Source organism: Cetorhinus maximus, chromosome 3 (assembly GCF_964194155.1).
Source record: "Cetorhinus maximus chromosome 3, sCetMax3.hap1.1, whole genome shotgun sequence".
NCBI classification, from domain to species: Eukaryota; Metazoa; Chordata; class Chondrichthyes; order Lamniformes; family Cetorhinidae; genus Cetorhinus; species Cetorhinus maximus.
The window spans coordinates 49,819,799-49,836,741 of record NC_135881.1 but is presented as its reverse complement, the minus strand read 5'-3'; the positions used below and the strand labels follow the sequence as shown (position 1 = coordinate 49,836,741).

The 16,943-nt window shown below is 41.1% G+C and overlaps 1 protein-coding gene across 3 annotated transcripts in view; it reads right to left on the bottom strand.

Moving 5' to 3' along the window:
* arhgap21a (Rho GTPase activating protein 21a) overlaps window positions 1–16,943 on the bottom strand; it is a 279,776-nt gene that overhangs the window by 18,893 nt on the left and 243,940 nt on the right. For all 3 annotated transcript variants that reach the window (XM_078538117.1, XM_078538122.1, XM_078538126.1), the window contains 8 exons: window positions 15,361–15,657; window positions 13,149–13,213; window positions 12,715–12,851; window positions 8,899–9,041; window positions 4,103–4,258; window positions 3,917–3,995; window positions 458–531; window positions 271–360 (listed from right to left, as the gene is read on the bottom strand). In XM_078538117.1, coding sequence (XP_078394243.1) covers window positions 271–360; window positions 458–531; window positions 3,917–3,995; window positions 4,103–4,258; window positions 8,899–9,041; window positions 12,715–12,851; window positions 13,149–13,213; window positions 15,361–15,657 — 1,041 coding nt within the window. The remainder of the gene's footprint in view (window positions 1–270; window positions 361–457; window positions 532–3,916; window positions 3,996–4,102; window positions 4,259–8,898; window positions 9,042–12,714; window positions 12,852–13,148; window positions 13,214–15,360; window positions 15,658–16,943) is intronic.

Genomic DNA, 16,943 nt, shown 5'->3' with positions numbered 1-16,943 from the left:
GAAATTACAATGACATATCTAGATATAATATTCTGTGACATTAGCAGAGCTGAGTGTTCCATTACTAATAAACAAATTAGTATTTTATTAATTTCAGGTTGAAAAAGTGAACTCTGAACAACAGTGAAGTTAAAGTTGACCATCACTGCTTCAAGTCAAAATCTCATTCCTGGGGGCAAATTGACAAACCAATAGATTTCCTAATTTTCACTTAATTTTTAAAAATATACACAATGTTTCAAAGTATTGATGGAATTTGAAGAGAGATACCTTATTTTTTTCAGAGTTTTCTGCAACTGTTTTCAGATGTGCAGAGAGAAATTTTAATGTTTCATAGTGATGATCTGGCAAATCTCGGATCTAAAATGGTTTTAGCATCAACAAAAAAATTAGTATTTAGAAAACAGGTTTAATATTAACCATAAGTAAATTTATATCAGTCATAGATAAGAATTACCAATTTTTTTAAGGTCCTGAGTCTATCCACTGAATCCTCTTTTCTGTTGGCATCTATGAAGTCAGCATATTTGTCTATAACACAAATTGTTTTAGAATGTGCATTATAAATAATGAAATTGGTAATTTAATGCCAATACTTAAATATAATACTTCCATAAATAGGCATTCTTTGGAGAATTCTACTATTTTGAAATCAGCAGGCTATGAAATCATATAGTAAATAGGAATTGGCCAAGCTTGCCCACACATGTGCATTGTGCTCCTGTTGCAAGTTCATGGGAAAGACCCTAACAGTTTGAACCAGATTTGAAAAAGCTCCCACAGTTCAAATAACAGCGCCACCAATTTTTCTTTAACAAGCAGTAAATTAAAATTAAGTTCAAACTGTAAGGTCAACAAATTAATTGAAATTGAAAGCAAAGACTATTTGAATCATCCTTTGGTAAGAGTGTATAGTCTGTTTCAATGTGTGAGCCTCACCTGAACCTAATTGTATACTTCATAAAAATGAATGATTAAATGAGGCTTTCAGTAGCTTAACTACCAAAAAAAGTATATTTCTTTCATTTCTGATTTTAAAAAAATTCTATAAGAATCATTGTTTTTACTGTAACTACAATGAAGACAACTATTCCACTAGAACTGGATAGTGATCCATTAATTTATAGAATGTAGCTAAACTTTCATTAATACACAATGTAACAGAAAACAGATACACAGTAAACATATGAAAAGACAGAAAGGAAAAGTTTGACTGATCCATCAGTCATGATGCAATTGAGTACCATGAGTGGAATTTAATGTAATTGACGAGGGTTCAGATCGCCAGTTGGGAGAACCAGTGGGAAACCCACACTGGTCAGCATCAGGCCTTCCTGGAGATTCAGGACCTCGGGGGCAGAAATCCCCCATAGGAGGTAAGGGCGGGAGGTGGTTTTCAGCAGCCTCTTACTTTGCCAGATCGCTCAATTGTACACTCATCACCGTTGAAAGAGGGACTCCTCCTAACCCTCCAGAAACACCTGAAGGCACTTTCATGAGCCATCACTAAATTCCACTGGCCTTGGGGATAATTTGTGTCAATTGCCTCAACAATGAGACTAACTGACAACCCACCGAGAGTGGACAAGTTCCCCCATGTGCCCATTCTAACCTCCAACTTTTGTCAGACAATATTTCCACCGCTGGGAGACTGACAACTGGCCTCTCCTGCAATTAAATGGGCACTGCCTCCATGTTTCCCAACCCAACGGGCTACATTAAATCCAACCCTAACACTCCCTGTTGACCTTCCTACTTGTAGCCATGTGATCATCTCGAAGAGGTACAAAAAGGATTTTAAAAGAGCCCTAGACAAATTAAGGGATAAATAACGATAAATTCTTCTCAGGTCTTTGTAATGAATCAGAAAAGTTTTTGGAGATTACAGTGACCATACGGCACACATAAGCTAACATAACCTGTGTGTGCAATAATATTGGCCACACCAAGAAACTCAACCATCTCCTTTTTGAATTGTTGTAGTAAATCGGCACGAGATGAGCCGGTAACTTGTTACAAGTGTCAACAATTCTCTGCATAAAGAAACGTCTCCTGTTATCCCATGTTTATATAGCTTGTGTGACTCAGTGTTTTCCCTAGCCTGTCCAGTGCAAATCTTCTGTTGGCTTAGACACATTCTGGTGGCCTTTAGCATTTTAAAGGCTAAATAAATCTTTTCAAGCCTAATGTGAAAACTAAGGGCTTTTCACAGAATCTCACAGTGCAGAAGAAGCCCTTCAGCCCATCGAGTCTGCACCGATATGTGAAACACCTGACCTACCTACCTAACCCCATTTACCAGCACTTGGCCCATAGCCTTCAGTGTTAGGACGTGCCAAGAGCTCATCCAGGTACTTTTTAAAAGGATGTGAGGCAACCCGCCTCCACCACCCTCCCAGGCAGTGCATTCCAGACCGTCACCACCCTCTGGGTAAAACAGTTTTTCCTCACATCCCCCTAAACCTCCTGCCCCTCACCTTGAACTTATGTCCCATCGTGACTGACCCTTCAACTAAGGGGAAGAGCTGCTCCGTATCCACCTTGTTCATATCCCTCAATCTTGTACACCGCAATCAGGTCACCCCTCAGTCTTCTCTGCTCCAACGAAAACAACCCAAGTCTATCCAACCTCTCTTCATAACTTAAATGTTTCATCCCGGGTAACATCCTGGTGAATCTCCTCTGTACCCCCTCCAGTACAATCACATCCTTCCTATAATGTGGCAACCAGAACTGCACACAGTATTCCGGCCTCACTAAGGTTCTGTACAACTCCAACATGACCTCCCTACTTTTGTAATCTATGCCTTGATTGACAAAGGCAAGTGTCCTGTATGCCTTTTTCACTACCCCACTAACATGCCCCTCTGCCTTCAGAGATCTATGGACACACACACCAAGGTCCCTTTGTTCCTCAGAACTTCCTAGTGTCATGCCATTCATTGAATACTTCCTTGTCAAATTACTCCTTCCAAAGTGTATCGCCTCTCACTTTTCAGGGTTAAATTCCATCTGCCACTTATCTGCCCTGCTGCACACTCCTCCCGGTCCCTAAAGTAAACATCAACAGGTGGTGTGGGAAGGAAGTCCATGACAGAACAGTAACTCTTGGGCTTTGGGTGGAGAGGCTTCACAGGTCAAACAGTTCTTTCTCACCTTGGATTTTCTTATATTCCATGTTTTTATATTGCTGGTCTAATCATTTCTCTAAGAACATTTCACTATATAATTTTAAACTTGGGAAAAATGTTATGAGCATTCTTTCAGACTACAAGCACCTTTGGATGTTTTACTATGTTCAAGGCACAACAGAAATACACGGCAGTTTATATTATGCACTACTTATGATTTCCTAATTTCTAAAGGGTACTGACCAATCATGGAGGGTTTGTAGAGGAATGATTCTGGCAATAGGGACTTCAAGTTATAAAAAGTAATGATTGGTCAACTTGATTTTATTGGAGAACAAATTGAGAGAAGACCCTAGTTTGCAAAATTCTAACAATCTTCCGAGCAGATTGGACCAGGCCTGGAGTGGGTATTGAAATTGGTGGAAAAATACAAAGTTACCAAGCGTTAAGCTAAACTTATGAAATATTCTTCTTCTCTTCCCCCTAACCCCCTCACAGAGGGGATGTGTTATCTTAAGAAATTTTTCATATTAGTGGAAAGATACTCAGTATAAACTTGTTCAGACTAATGCAACTCTCCAATGCCTTGCACTTTTGCATACCTTAACAAAACCTTTTTTAAAAACAAGAAATATTACAGACCATGGTACATCTGTTAATGAACAGGTTAAAAACGATTCCTATCTCTGAAACACGCTCCAATGTCCTTTACTTCTAAAATGGAAAATACTATTTTTCATACAAGAATGATTCAAAGAGACTACAAAAATCAGAGATATACTTACCATTTGTAAAGAGGGGTTCTGGAAGTTTTCTGAAGAAGGATTTCAGTAAACTACTGATAACATTCAGATCTCGCCATTTCTGCGTTTAAAACATTTTAATGGAAAACAATTTTATTTCTATTAATTTTAAAACCATTTACACAAATATTTCTAAAGGCATTCAAACAGAAGGTCTCAGAAACTTACATCATCCAAAAGATCAATATCAGTCACTCCTTTATTGAGTTCCTCTTGTAAGCTCGAGATAGCAGCATTATTTCCAGGGACTCTGTAGATTCCTGTGTACTCAAGTCCTTTTTCTTCAACTAAATTGCAGCAAACCTCAACGATCAGTGGTACATACTAGAAAACACAACATGAAATAAGTTTAGAAAAACACCACACTGCATTTTATAAAACTGTATTTGAGTAGGACAATTAATAATTTAGTTGAGAGCCTTTAAAGGCATTTCAGTGCCACATAATAATTGCACTGGAATTCCATTCCACAATTCTCCATATAATAAAGCCTGAGCTTAGGCAGTCAGTGTTTTTTTTTATTTTATTCATGATATTTAGGTTATGATGAGAAGGAAAAGAGAGGCTTTTAGCAGGTACAAGGGAAGCAAATCAGCGGAGGCATTTGTGGAGTGCAGATGGAGTGCAGGGTGGAGCTTAAGAAAGCAATTAGGAGAGCAAAGATGGGATATGAGAAAGCTCTGGCTGGTAAAAGTATGGAAAATCCCAAGATATTTTATAAGTATATCAATGGGAAGAGGATAACCAGGGAAAGAGTAGGGCCCATAAGGGACCAAGGGGGCAATCTATGGGTGGAGCCAGAGGATATCGCTAGTGTGTTGAATGAATACTTCACATCCATCTTCACCCAAGAGAATGAGGATGAAGGTATCGAACTCAGGGAGAGAGACTGTGAGGTTCTTGAGCAAATTGATATAGGGAGTGACAAGGTATCGGAGGTGTTGGCAGGCTTAAAAGTGGACAAATCTCCAGGTCCGGATGATCTGTGTCCCAGGCTGCTGAGGGAGGCAAGGGAGGAGATCACAGGGGCTCTGACCCAAATTTTTAGTTCCTCTCTGGCCATGGGGGAGGTGCCAGAGGACTGGAGAACAGCTAATGTGGTTCAGATATTTAAGAAGGGTTGTAGAGATAGTTGACCAACTTGGGTTGTTTTCGTTGGAGCAGAAGAGACTGAGGGGCGACCTGATCGAGGTGTACAAGATTATGAGGGGCATGGACAGGGTGAATAGGGAGCAGCTGTTCCCCTTAGTTGAAGGGTCAGTCACAAGAGGACATAAGTTCAAGGTGAGGGACAAGAGGTTTAGGGGGGATGTGAGGAAAAACCTTTTTACCAGAGGGTGGTGACAGTCTGGAATTCACTGTCTGGGAGGGTGGTGGAGGCGGGTTGCCTCACATCCTTTAACAAGTACCTGGATGAGCACTTGGCACGTCATAATATTAAAGGCTATGGGCCAAGTGCTGGTAAATGGGGTTAGATAGGTCAGGTGCTTCTCACGTGTCGGTGCAGACTCGATGGGCTGAAGGGCCTCTTCTGCACTGTGAGATTCTGAGATATGGTGATGCCAGCAAGCACACATTTATTCCTCCTTTCTATCCACGCAAAGATGGTGCCAGAAGACCTTATAATTGATCCACTATAATCCTAGTTAAGGGTTTCAGTCCTCTAATCTAAAACACATCAGGGTCAGAATTATTTTTGAACATCTTGTTTATCAAGCTAATGAATTGAGCAAACATAAACAATAAAGTTATCTCTGAAAACTAGCTTTCACAGCCCCCACCCTTTCATCTGTCACTTGCTCAAAACCCATTACACTTGTAACTTTTCTAACTCTGATAGAAGGTCACAGACCTGAAACATTAACTCTTTCACCCTCTACTGATGCAGTCAGGCTTGGTGCGTATTTCCAGCATTTTTCATTTTTATTTCAGATTTCCAGTATCTGCAGTATTTTGCTTTTGTATTAATTTGCAATTTACACTTTTCTTCTAAACCTCTGGAAGCCAGTTTTCAGCGAAGATGATAAAGTTGTGGAAAGAGATCTTGTATCCAATCTATTGATTGATAACTTTTAAAAAAAAAAATCGACATGAAGGATCATGACTAAAGAATGGGTCAGAACTTCCATGGAATGGCAATCACAGTTGGATTTCCACTCCCCTTCTATTTACTTACACTAAAATTCGGCTTCACCTTCCTACCCAACCTTCCGGCTCGGGCTGGGTGAGAAAAGCGCAGTGCAGCTGTCCAGGAATCCTCTTAGTTCAGTGCAGCAGAGTCGGGGGAAAGGAAGCCACACCTCCCCTTTTTACTGTACTAGACGCTGGAAAGCAGGTAAGCTTAAAGTCCCAGTCACTTTGAGAAGCCAGGGAGAAGGTAAATGCGAAGAATGGGGTTGTCAGGTGGCCAGTGAGGTTAGGGGGGGGATGTCAGATGGTCAATGGGTGTGGGTCAGGTGGTCAATGGGGGCGGGTCAGATGGTCAATCAATGGGGAGGTTGGGTGGGTGATCAGTGGGTGGGGCAAAAAATCAAGAGCTCAGTGGTGCAGGGCAAATCGCATGATCAGTGAGTGGGTGGACAAAAAATTGGATGATCAGTAGGGAGTAAAATTGGGTGATCAGTGGAGGAGGGGTGAAAAAATCAGGTGGTCGGGGTGGGGGGAAGGGAAGTATCAGATGTTCGGGGAGGAGAGGAGTATCAGGTGATCAGCGGGGGGAGAAAATCAGGAGATCAGCTGGGGGGAAGAAAATCAGGTGATCGGCTTGGGGGGTGGGGGGACATTTCAGTGATCAGCGGGAAGGAGGGGGATCTGGGTGATCAGGGGGTGGGGTGGGGTGGGGTGGGGTGGGGTGGGGTGGGGGGGAAGGGGGTAGTCAGGGTTCCCATACAATGGTGAGAGGCAGGCATGGGTGAAGTCCATGCTATAATTATCCAGGAGTTAGAAGCGGTTTTAATTCTTTTAACATTTCCTGAGTAACTATTCCTGCAAGTCAGTTGGTTCACACTGCAGGGTAATCGCCAATGCAAGTTTGAGCTTCCCGGGTAATTTCCATGCAAACCTTGCGTGGGGACGTCTGGGGGTCCCCCGCTGCATCTTTGGGGTACCCTCCGGTACAATGCCCCAGAGATCGGAAGTTATGGGCCAATATTTGGTCCAAGATACCAGTGAGGTTGAAAAGAGTAAGTGAAAAAAGTAAATCAGGAATTAGCAAGTAGTTAACCTCAGCGGTGAGTTGTAGAAAAGCGATCGCCATAAAAATAAAGAAGGGGCTGAATTTTCCTGGCCCATGATAGCTGGCTTAGAGCTGGGGGAACCAGGAAAATAGGGTGCAGCCGTATTGGGATGGCTTCCCAACACATTCCTGTTGCCAGGGAACTTTCCCAGGGTGGGCTGGGAGTTAGATTGGCTGCAAGGAGTTTGGTAGCCAATTTTGCTGGTTAAGGCCCCGAATAGGGGTTATTTGGTAGCCTCAACATCATTTTGCTGCCGGCTCCAAGCCGCAACAACGAGGCCACAAGAAAGAAATTCATAATCTCAGTTGAGTCCAATCCAGTGGAAGGAATTCCCCATCATCCTGATGGATCCTTCAGCCTAGATGCTGCTTTCTTACTTACAAGACACCCTTGAACTACCAGGACAGCACCCATCTGTCCTGGTGGGACTGCCGATGCTCCATAGCTGCCATCCTGCTGGCCTGCAGCATCAAGAGCCCACCTATCATCCTTAATAGGGCTGTGAGCTTGGAGGCTACCAATTAAGAGGCCTCCTCTCAGGAGATTGCTGAGTCAGCCTTGCTCCTGGCCAAGCGTGGGCCTGTGGGAATATCCAGCCCAAAGAGAGTGAGGGAAGGCAAGGGAGTTTCAATGTTTTGAAAAAGGGAGTTAGATTGGAGAATTGCAAAATTAGTCCTGAGAACATGGAAGGAGGAAGAACATTGCTAAGTTGCAAATATATAACATCAGCTAAGAGAAGGGAAAGCTCAGAGCAATACCAAAGCAGTACAGATAAAAGTGAAAAAGACAGGAAAATAGAGTGCAGTAGAGAGAGCAACACACTAAGCATTAATGAAGAAAGGTCACAGGTCATAGGGAAAGTCCAGGAGTGTGAGAGAAGTATTAGAAGAGTCTCCCCAATTAGAAAAGCACTATTCAAATTTTGGGCAGATTCAGCTATAAAGAATTAAGTGCTGTTGGGAATAAAATAGTTTAGCATGAAAAAGTGAATATCAGGGTGCTTATTAAAGTCATAAAAGATAAGGGGCAGCTGTTGGTTTGATTTATGCAAGGTATAAAAACCGGTGAAGATTTGAATTATCTCTGTCTCAAAGGCAATGGAAGAGATTAAGATGTAAGAATTGAATCACTGCTGGAGGTAGTGGAGTTATAATCTGAAGGTCGTTGATGAATTAAATTACAGAGTGAATATGGTTGATGATGAGCAGAGGAGGCATTAATATAAAGAACAGAGTGAGGAATCCGAGTTAATGCAAAAAGAACCAGCATTAACCATAACACAGTAATAGAAGAGGAGACTAGTTAGTCATGAACACCACTTTGGTATGTTGAAGAATCATATCATGGCATTCTGTTTAGAAGCTTAAGGCTTTGAAGATGCCCAAGGTAATGTAATGGCAGGTGCTCAAATACAAAAGCTTCCCAGATATATAGTAAGATCCCTGGTGGAAAAAAATGCCTAAAGCCACATCGGTATTCATGCATTAGGCTGAAACCTCTGAGGTACTGAATAATTTATGAGTTTCACAATTTTCAATGCCAAGTGGGAGAAAAGGAGAGAAAATGTCCAAAATAGGGCAAGCAAATGTAGGTGACACCATTTTCAAGAGAGCTCATGAACAAAAAATTCTCTCTTTGTAGTAAGATCATGTTACTTCAGTGATTAAATCTTAAATACAGAAAAATACCAACTTCATGTCACAACAATCTTCATTGGACTCATTATACCTTATTGTGAAGAGCTGGTGGACAATCATCTAGTCTGACACCAAATGTTACACCAGGACCAGGTTTCTTTTCAAAGGTTTTTCTCATTATGCTAGGAATGCCTCTTCGCCATGTTCCCTTGTCTTTTGGCGGACTTGTGTCATCTGAATGGTAAAACAATCTCCCATTGGTATGATTACACAGAAGAAAGAATATTTGGCAAATATTCCACCATTAACAGGAAAGATCCAACACGATAATAGGTAGTGATTCACAATTATTGCTGGGTTAATCTATGTACTGGTCTCATTAAATACTAGTTATATTTTTGTAAATAAAAATGTTTACAATCAATATAGTTTCAGGTGAACATTTAAATGGCATTTGTGAATTACCAGGTTTGCTATATCTTGTTGGTTTACCATTAATATTCACTTCCGAAACTATTCAATAAAACTCCCTATATACTATAAAAGCTGGGGTACATTACATCCTCAAATAGGTTATAATGCTCACAAACTGCACCTAAAAAATCTTGCCAGTCATGCACCAGATTTTAACTACCGAAATGTTAGGTTACAGCACAAAAACAAACCATTTGTCTCAATTGGTCTTTGCCTGCATTTATGCTCCACATGTGCCTCTTCCAACTCCTTTTCACCTAATCCCATCAGCATATTCTTCTATTCTTTTCTCCTTACATACTTATCTGGCCTCCCTTTAAATGTGTAATTTGTGTGAATGTCGTGTCAGCAATGGCTCAATTGACAGTACTTTTGCCTCTGAGTTAGAAGGCTGTGGATTCAAGTCTCACCCCAGGACTTGAACACAAAAATCAAGGCTGACATTTCAGTGCAGTACTGAAGGAGTGCTGTACTGTTGGAAGTACTTTCTCTCAGATGAGATGTTAAATTGAGGTCCCTTCTGTCCTCAAGTGGACACAGAAGATCTCATGACACTATTTCAAAGAAGAGCAGGGGAAAGTGCCGAAAGGGAGTCATATTGTACGCTAAACATTAACTCTGTTTCTCCCTCCACAGATGCTGCCAGACCTGCTGAGTTTTTCCAGCACTTTGTTTGAATTTTGCCTCCTGGCCAATATTTATCCCTCAAGGGTGTGGTGGCATAGTGGTATTGTCACTGGACTAGTATTCCAGAGACCTAAGGTAAAACTCAGCAGACGGTGAAATTTGAATTCAATAAAAATCTGAAATGAATAGTCTGATGATGACCACGAAACCATTGCTGATTGTCAGAAAAAAAACCATCTGATTCACTCATGTCCTTTAGGGAAGGAAATCTGTCGTCTTTACCTGGTCTGGCCTACATGTGACTCCAGAACCACAGGTTGACTCTTAAATGTCTCCTAAACAAGGGCAGTTAGGGATGGGCAATAAATGCTGGCCTAGCCAGCGACGCCCACATCCCATGAACAAATTTTTTAAAAATCAACATCACAAAAAAAATTCTCTGGTCATTATCACATTGTTGTTTGTGGGAGTTTTCTACTTTACAACAGTGACTACACTTCAAAAGTACATCTGCTGTAAAATGCTTCGAGACCTCTGGTGGTAATGAAAGGCATCTTATAAATGCAAGTCCTTCTTTCTATATAATTTATCACACTTCTTGCCTGACAGCGAGTCTTGGGTGAACAGAAATTTCCTCCAACAAAATATTGGAAAGACTTTGGCTTCAATCCACCACTGTTCCTTAGCCACCGACTCCATCCCGCTCTCTGGCAACTGTCTGAAGCTGAAGCAGACCATTCGCAACCTTAATATTAGAGATGAACTTCTGACCAAATATCCACTCCATCACCAAGAATTCCATCCACCTCTAACAAAGCCCAAGCCCGCCCCTGTCTCAGCTCAGTTGCTGCTGAAATCCTCATCCATGTTTCTGTTACCTCTAGGCTTGAGTGTTCCAAACCTCTCCTAACTGGCCTCCCAACTTCCACCATCCGTAACATGAGCTCATCCAAAACTCTGCTGTCCATTTTCTAACGCACACCAAGTCCTGTTCACTCTTCAGCCCTGTGCTTACTAACCTCCAGGTCCAGCAACGTCTCTACTTTAAAATTCTTATCCTTGTTTTCAAATCCCTCCCTATCTCTGTAACCTCCTCCAGCCCCACCATCCTCAAGAGACATTTACACTCCTCCAATTCTCTAATTTTAATTACCTCGCCACAGACAGCTGTGCCTTCAGCTGCCTAGCATTTGACCATTGAAATTCCCTCCCTAAACCTCCCTGCCTCTCTCCCCCTTGAAGATGCTCATCAAAACCTACCTCTTTGCCCAAGTTTTCTGGTCATCTGTCCTAATATCAAATTATGGAGCTTGGCGTTAAATTTTGTTTTCTGAAAATCTTATGAGGCATCTTGGGACATGTTACTACGTCAAGTAGTTGTCATTTTCAATTGCCATCAACTACTTCCTACCAGACTGATTTCTGGGATGGCAGGTTTGTCGTATAAGGAGAATGGGCCTGTACTCACTGGAGTTTAGAAGAATAAGAGGGGAACGCATTGAAACGTATAAAATTCTGACAGGGATTGTCAGACTGGATGCAGGGATGATGTTTCCTCTGGCTGGGGGGTGGTCTAGAACAAAGGGTCACAGTCTCAGGATATGGGGTAGGCCATTTTAGGACTGGGATGAGGAGAAACTTCTTCACTCAGAGGGTAGTGAACCTATGGAATTCTCTACCACAGAAGGCTGTGGAGGCCAAATCACTGAATATGTTTCAGAAGGAAATAGAAAGATTTCTTGACTCCAAAGGTGTCAAGGGGTACAGGGAGAGAGCGGGAGTATGGTGTTGAGATAGAAGATCAGCCATGATCATATTGAATGGCGGAGCAGGCTCTAAGGACCGAATGACCTACTCCTGCTCCTATTTTTTATGGTGACACGTTCCACATTCTTGCCACTCTTTAAGTAAAGAAGTTTCTACTGAATTCCCTATTGGAATTATTGAGTATCTTATATTTATGACCTTTAGTTTTGGACTCTGCCCACATTTTCTCTAAGTCTACCCTATCAAACCCCATCATGTAAAGACCTCGGTCAAGTCACCCGTCAGCCTTCTCTTTGCTAGAGAAAAGATCCTCAAAAACCCATTCAGCCTGTTCTGATAAGTATATCTAAGTTCTGCTATCATCCTTATGAATCTTATTTGCATGTTCCTTTACCTTTTCTTTATAATATGGAGACTAGAACAGTACTTAAAATGTGCCCAAAGTTTAACACAAGTTTAATAACTTTACTGCTTTTCAATTCTATCCCTCTTGAAATGAGTCCCAGTGCTTGCCTTACTGTTAACCTTATTAACTTGTGTCACTACTTTTTTAGTGATTTGTGTTTATGCTCCTAGATCCTTTTGCTCCTCAATCCATTTCGGACTCTTATTATCCAAGCAGTACGTGGCTTCCTTACTCCTGCTACCAAAACGTACCATCTTACACTTAACTCTGCGGACATGCATTCACCAATTACACACCAATTCTGCAATTTGTTTTACTGCATTTTGTTGTATTATTCCCTTGCATTAACTACAGCTCCCAATTTGGTGTCAGCTGCAAATTCTGAAACTGTACTTAAAACATAGTTTGTGCATATTACTACTTTTAAACCAAGATATTGCAGCAAACTACAATTAATAGGAAGTAACTAAAGTGGAAAAACATGAAGTACTAAACAGAACAGTTAAAACCACCTGGTCAACTGGATAAATGATGATTTCTATCCACTTAAGTGAAATTGACTAATATTGGAAGTAATAGAAATTTAAAGGAAACCAGCACTGGACAGTTTTTAAACATATAATGAAACATTACTTATAAGTTTTCTTTCCAACTCTTGCTTTGGAGAATGTGGGCTCTTTGGATCGGTTTTGGATCCCAAGAAGGTCTGCCTAATACTGAGAGTCTGGCGAGGTGTTTTAGGAGATGGTTCTGTCTTGCTGCCAGAAGTACTGAAAAGAAAAGATATTCCAATAAGTGGACATTTTCTTGGAACCATTGCACAAACCCTAACATTAGGTTTTTTTCCCTTACACTATAGTGCACTCACTGAAATATGGACCAATATCAATAATAGACATAGCTCCCATTACCCACCAATCTTCAATAGAATATATAGTGCCAGAGAAGGCAGGGTTTCTGATCCCCAAGCATTCTGCATTGTCTGGTGACAGCTTAAAAAAATGGGTGGTTGTGTACTTTAAAACCACAGCCACAGAAAACTAGACCAGAATATCAAGATTACTTACTTCATCATGGTACTGTATTCTTTGATCTTCCTGCTAATTAAATCTCTGCTTGTAACTCCTGTGTCCTACAAATTAAAGTAATGGTACGTATTATTCCTTTTCTTTAAACAAATACACCAATGTGCAATAAAGCTGTACACAATAGGTGCTAATAGAAAATTACAGTGCCTAAGGAGTTATTTTAAGAGTGCATCACAAAACAGGGGCTTGTAACAAGACATGAAACTTTGTGGAGTTTAGCTTATCATAAAAACTAGAATGATCCTACTGCAATTGTACCTGACACTCATAAAACACTGTATAGTTTGAAATAACAGCTTTGATGCTCAAGTCTTAAACAAGCCATATGAGCTTACATTTCCACTGGTTAAGGGAGTTATGAAAGAGGGGACATAGATACAAAATTAAAGTTAAAAAGAGATTTTGGAAAGAGAGCAGGAGAAACCATTTAACACAGGATTTTGGGGCTGTGGAATGCAGAGTTAGTGATTTAAGCAGAGACCATATCAACATTTAAGAATAGATTAAATAGGTGTAAATGTATGCCAATCAACCAGCAAATTATGGAGAGTGGGAAATAACCTTAAACTGCACAATGCCACAAGTTGCTGGGTGCTTTGTGACACTCTGCCCATGAACTTTGCGAAAGCAGCATCTTATCTGAACCTCCCCACGAATTTTGTGAAGTTGCTGCAATTGCACATTAACTGCCCATTATATTCACCACGGAAAGTTAAGTCCAGCAACTGATAGCACAACTATTCTTTTAACATGATAATTGTTAAGGAATGCCAATCAACCTTCTCTGGCCAGGAAATGAATTAAAAACGTGGAGTGTCATTCCTTGGAGAATTGTTGGAGATTTTAAGATTGTCAAGTTTTAAAATGTTTCTTGCCCTTCCTTTCTGACTTTTATTGTCTATCAAACCAATTTTTCTTTCCCTCCCAATTTTGACATTGATGTTGGATTAACACGCACTAGTGCCTACTACTCACACCTTCCTTTGTTCACTTCTTTATCCTTAAATCTCATTGTGTGATGAAATGCAGTATTGTTCCACTCATACACCAAGGTCTCAGATACCCTGTGGTGCTTCTGCTGTTAACAGCTCGCATCCCTAGCAATTAACAGGGCAAAACACTTATTCAACTGAAGGGTACAGGAAGAAGTCTAATGGGGCATGCAAGAAATTTATACACAATGCAATGAGCAGATGCCCTGCTCCAGTAAGTTCCAGTCCTTTTCATTTTTGTTTGTGGAATCTTACTGTTTACTAATTATTTGAAAAACAACATCTCCCAAAGTGTTGTAGTCCCTCAGGTTTACACGGAACTGCCACCCTAGATTATGTGCTCAAGTCTTGGAATGGGAATTAAACCTACAACCTCCAAATTTAACAAAAATGTTACCAACCAAGCCAAGCTGGAAAACTGGACATGGCACAAGAATGCACTCTTATTTACTGAACATTAGCTTTTGAAATGATGGTATTTGAAGCAAAATAATAATGAATATTTTTTCTTATTCATTCATGGGATGTGTGTGTTGCTGGCTAGGCCAGCATTTATTGCCCATCCCTAATTGCCTTCTTGAACCGTTGCAGTCCATGTGGTGTAGGCATACCCACAGTACTATTAGGGAGGGAGGATTATCTTTGTAATTTTGTAATTAGCTAAAGTCCATAAAGGGTCATAGGCAACTCTCACCATTAGAGAGAGACAATTGGTTATATATAGCTTGAGGGGCACCACTCCGCAAGCATGGGCAAGGCGAGGAGGCAGGCCCCCATGAACCACCACAGCTGGTACAGGGGTTGAACCTGTGCCATTGGTGTCACTCTGCATCACACTGTAGACTCTAAATGTGTAAACAACATGTTATAAACTGACAAGACTCAAAACTATAGCAGTGTTTTATAATTCAGTAAAGTAATTAAGAACACTGTTACAAAGTTTTAAGATAAATACTGCATCGAATAAGATTTATGAATCCATGTGCAATTTTGTATGTTAAATACTTCATGATGTGCATTCATTTTTGAAAATAAGCTCTGACGCTTATTACGGCTGCTTCAGTTGCAAAATACAAATACAAGCTCATAAAATAAATCATACATTTAAGTTCAAAGAACTAGATGTGGAAGGAAACAAAAGCTGAAGAAATGTTGCTCATTTTCTTTTGTTCTACTGGCACATCACAATATGCACTTACTTCATCATCTAGATTGCTGTTTTCTTGTATGCTCTTAATCCACGCTAACATATCTTCTCGATCCTCCGCCTGAAAGAGGTATTCACACTCGGACGTGGTTAATCGAAACACATGCTTGCGCTTGGTTTCACTGTACGAGATGTCTATCAAGCAGGCTTTGATGCTGATTGGTTGTTCCTCTTCAATTTGGCCAGAAGCATGAGTTGCCTTGTCCTTTTTATCTTTGTACAGGAATAAGGAGTGTCCACGAAGAACCACATACATTTGCTTCCATGGCCGAATGCTGCCGCCAACACGCTGTAATATTTAAAACAAAGAATTCCAAATGGAAATTGATCATTTTGGTTTACATTTAGAATTTTAAAAAATCCTTCTCTCCCCTTCAGGGAAAAAAAATTGATTGAAAAAATGATCCAGGCTCATTTGTAAGTCTGTGTATCCCATTGAAAAAGAAAATCCTGCATAATTCTTCAAATAATTCTTCCTATACAAGTAGGAAATAAACACTTGCAAATGTATAACACCTCAGCACATCTTTGAACAGTTTCCAAGGTCTGGATTTTAACAGGGGCGGGGCACGTAAAATGTGAGGAGTGCCCCGGTCCACTGCCTTCCCACCCACCCCGAACTGACCCCAAAAAACATTAGATGGTTGGTTGGCAAAATCAGCACCCCACCCACCATTTTTAAGTAAAGAATTAAAGGTCAATTGAGCTTGTTACCAAACCAATCGACCTAGGTATTACACTGCTCACACCATATCATGGTTGGAGTGAGCAGGGGGGCAGGAGTGGGCAAGCCATTTTAGGGGAACTTGAAAAAGGCGAAGAAGGTTGGGGGGGGGGGGGGGGGCACAACATTCAGGGGGTGCCGTGTGCACATCTAGGCCATCCTCCCTACCTCCCAAGATGTTATTCTTCATCACCTTCCCTCCAAAACTAGCTCCCTAATCCCCTCTCCCCGAGCTCTTGGATCCCTCTCTGCCCAAAAAGCCTGGGGCTTACAACTGAACTAGCAGCCATCACTCTTCATGCTCCTCCTTGCAGTCCTGGCAGTGCCTGCTACTGAGTTCTGGAGCTGCCAGGATTGCTAGAGCTGCTGGCCAATCTCAAGGGTGGGACTTCCACAGAGGCGGAAGTAGTCCCACTCTCACCTGTTCGAGCCCATTGGCAGCGTGTTATTGCTGTGGGGCGGGCTTGTTTTACATGGGCTGGCTGCCGGCCAATTCCTTCCGGGGGTGTGTGGGCAAGCAACTGGGGGTGAGAAATTGCAACTGGGCAATACCCCTTGAAGCAACTAAAATCAGCTTTAATATACATCTCACCATTCCTCTGGCATTATGAATTGGAACATAAAAATGGTGCGCACTCAAATTTTCACTTTTATCCAGGATATTGGGAAAAAGGAGAATTAGGTCATTTAGCATTTTCCAATTGTTCCGCCACCCAAGATGATTATGGTTGCTGATCTACAACCTATCTCCATATATCTGCCTTTGCCCCTTATCCCTTAATACCTTTGATTAACAAAAACGTACCAATTCCAAGTTTTAAAATTAGCAGTTGATCTACATCAATTGTCAT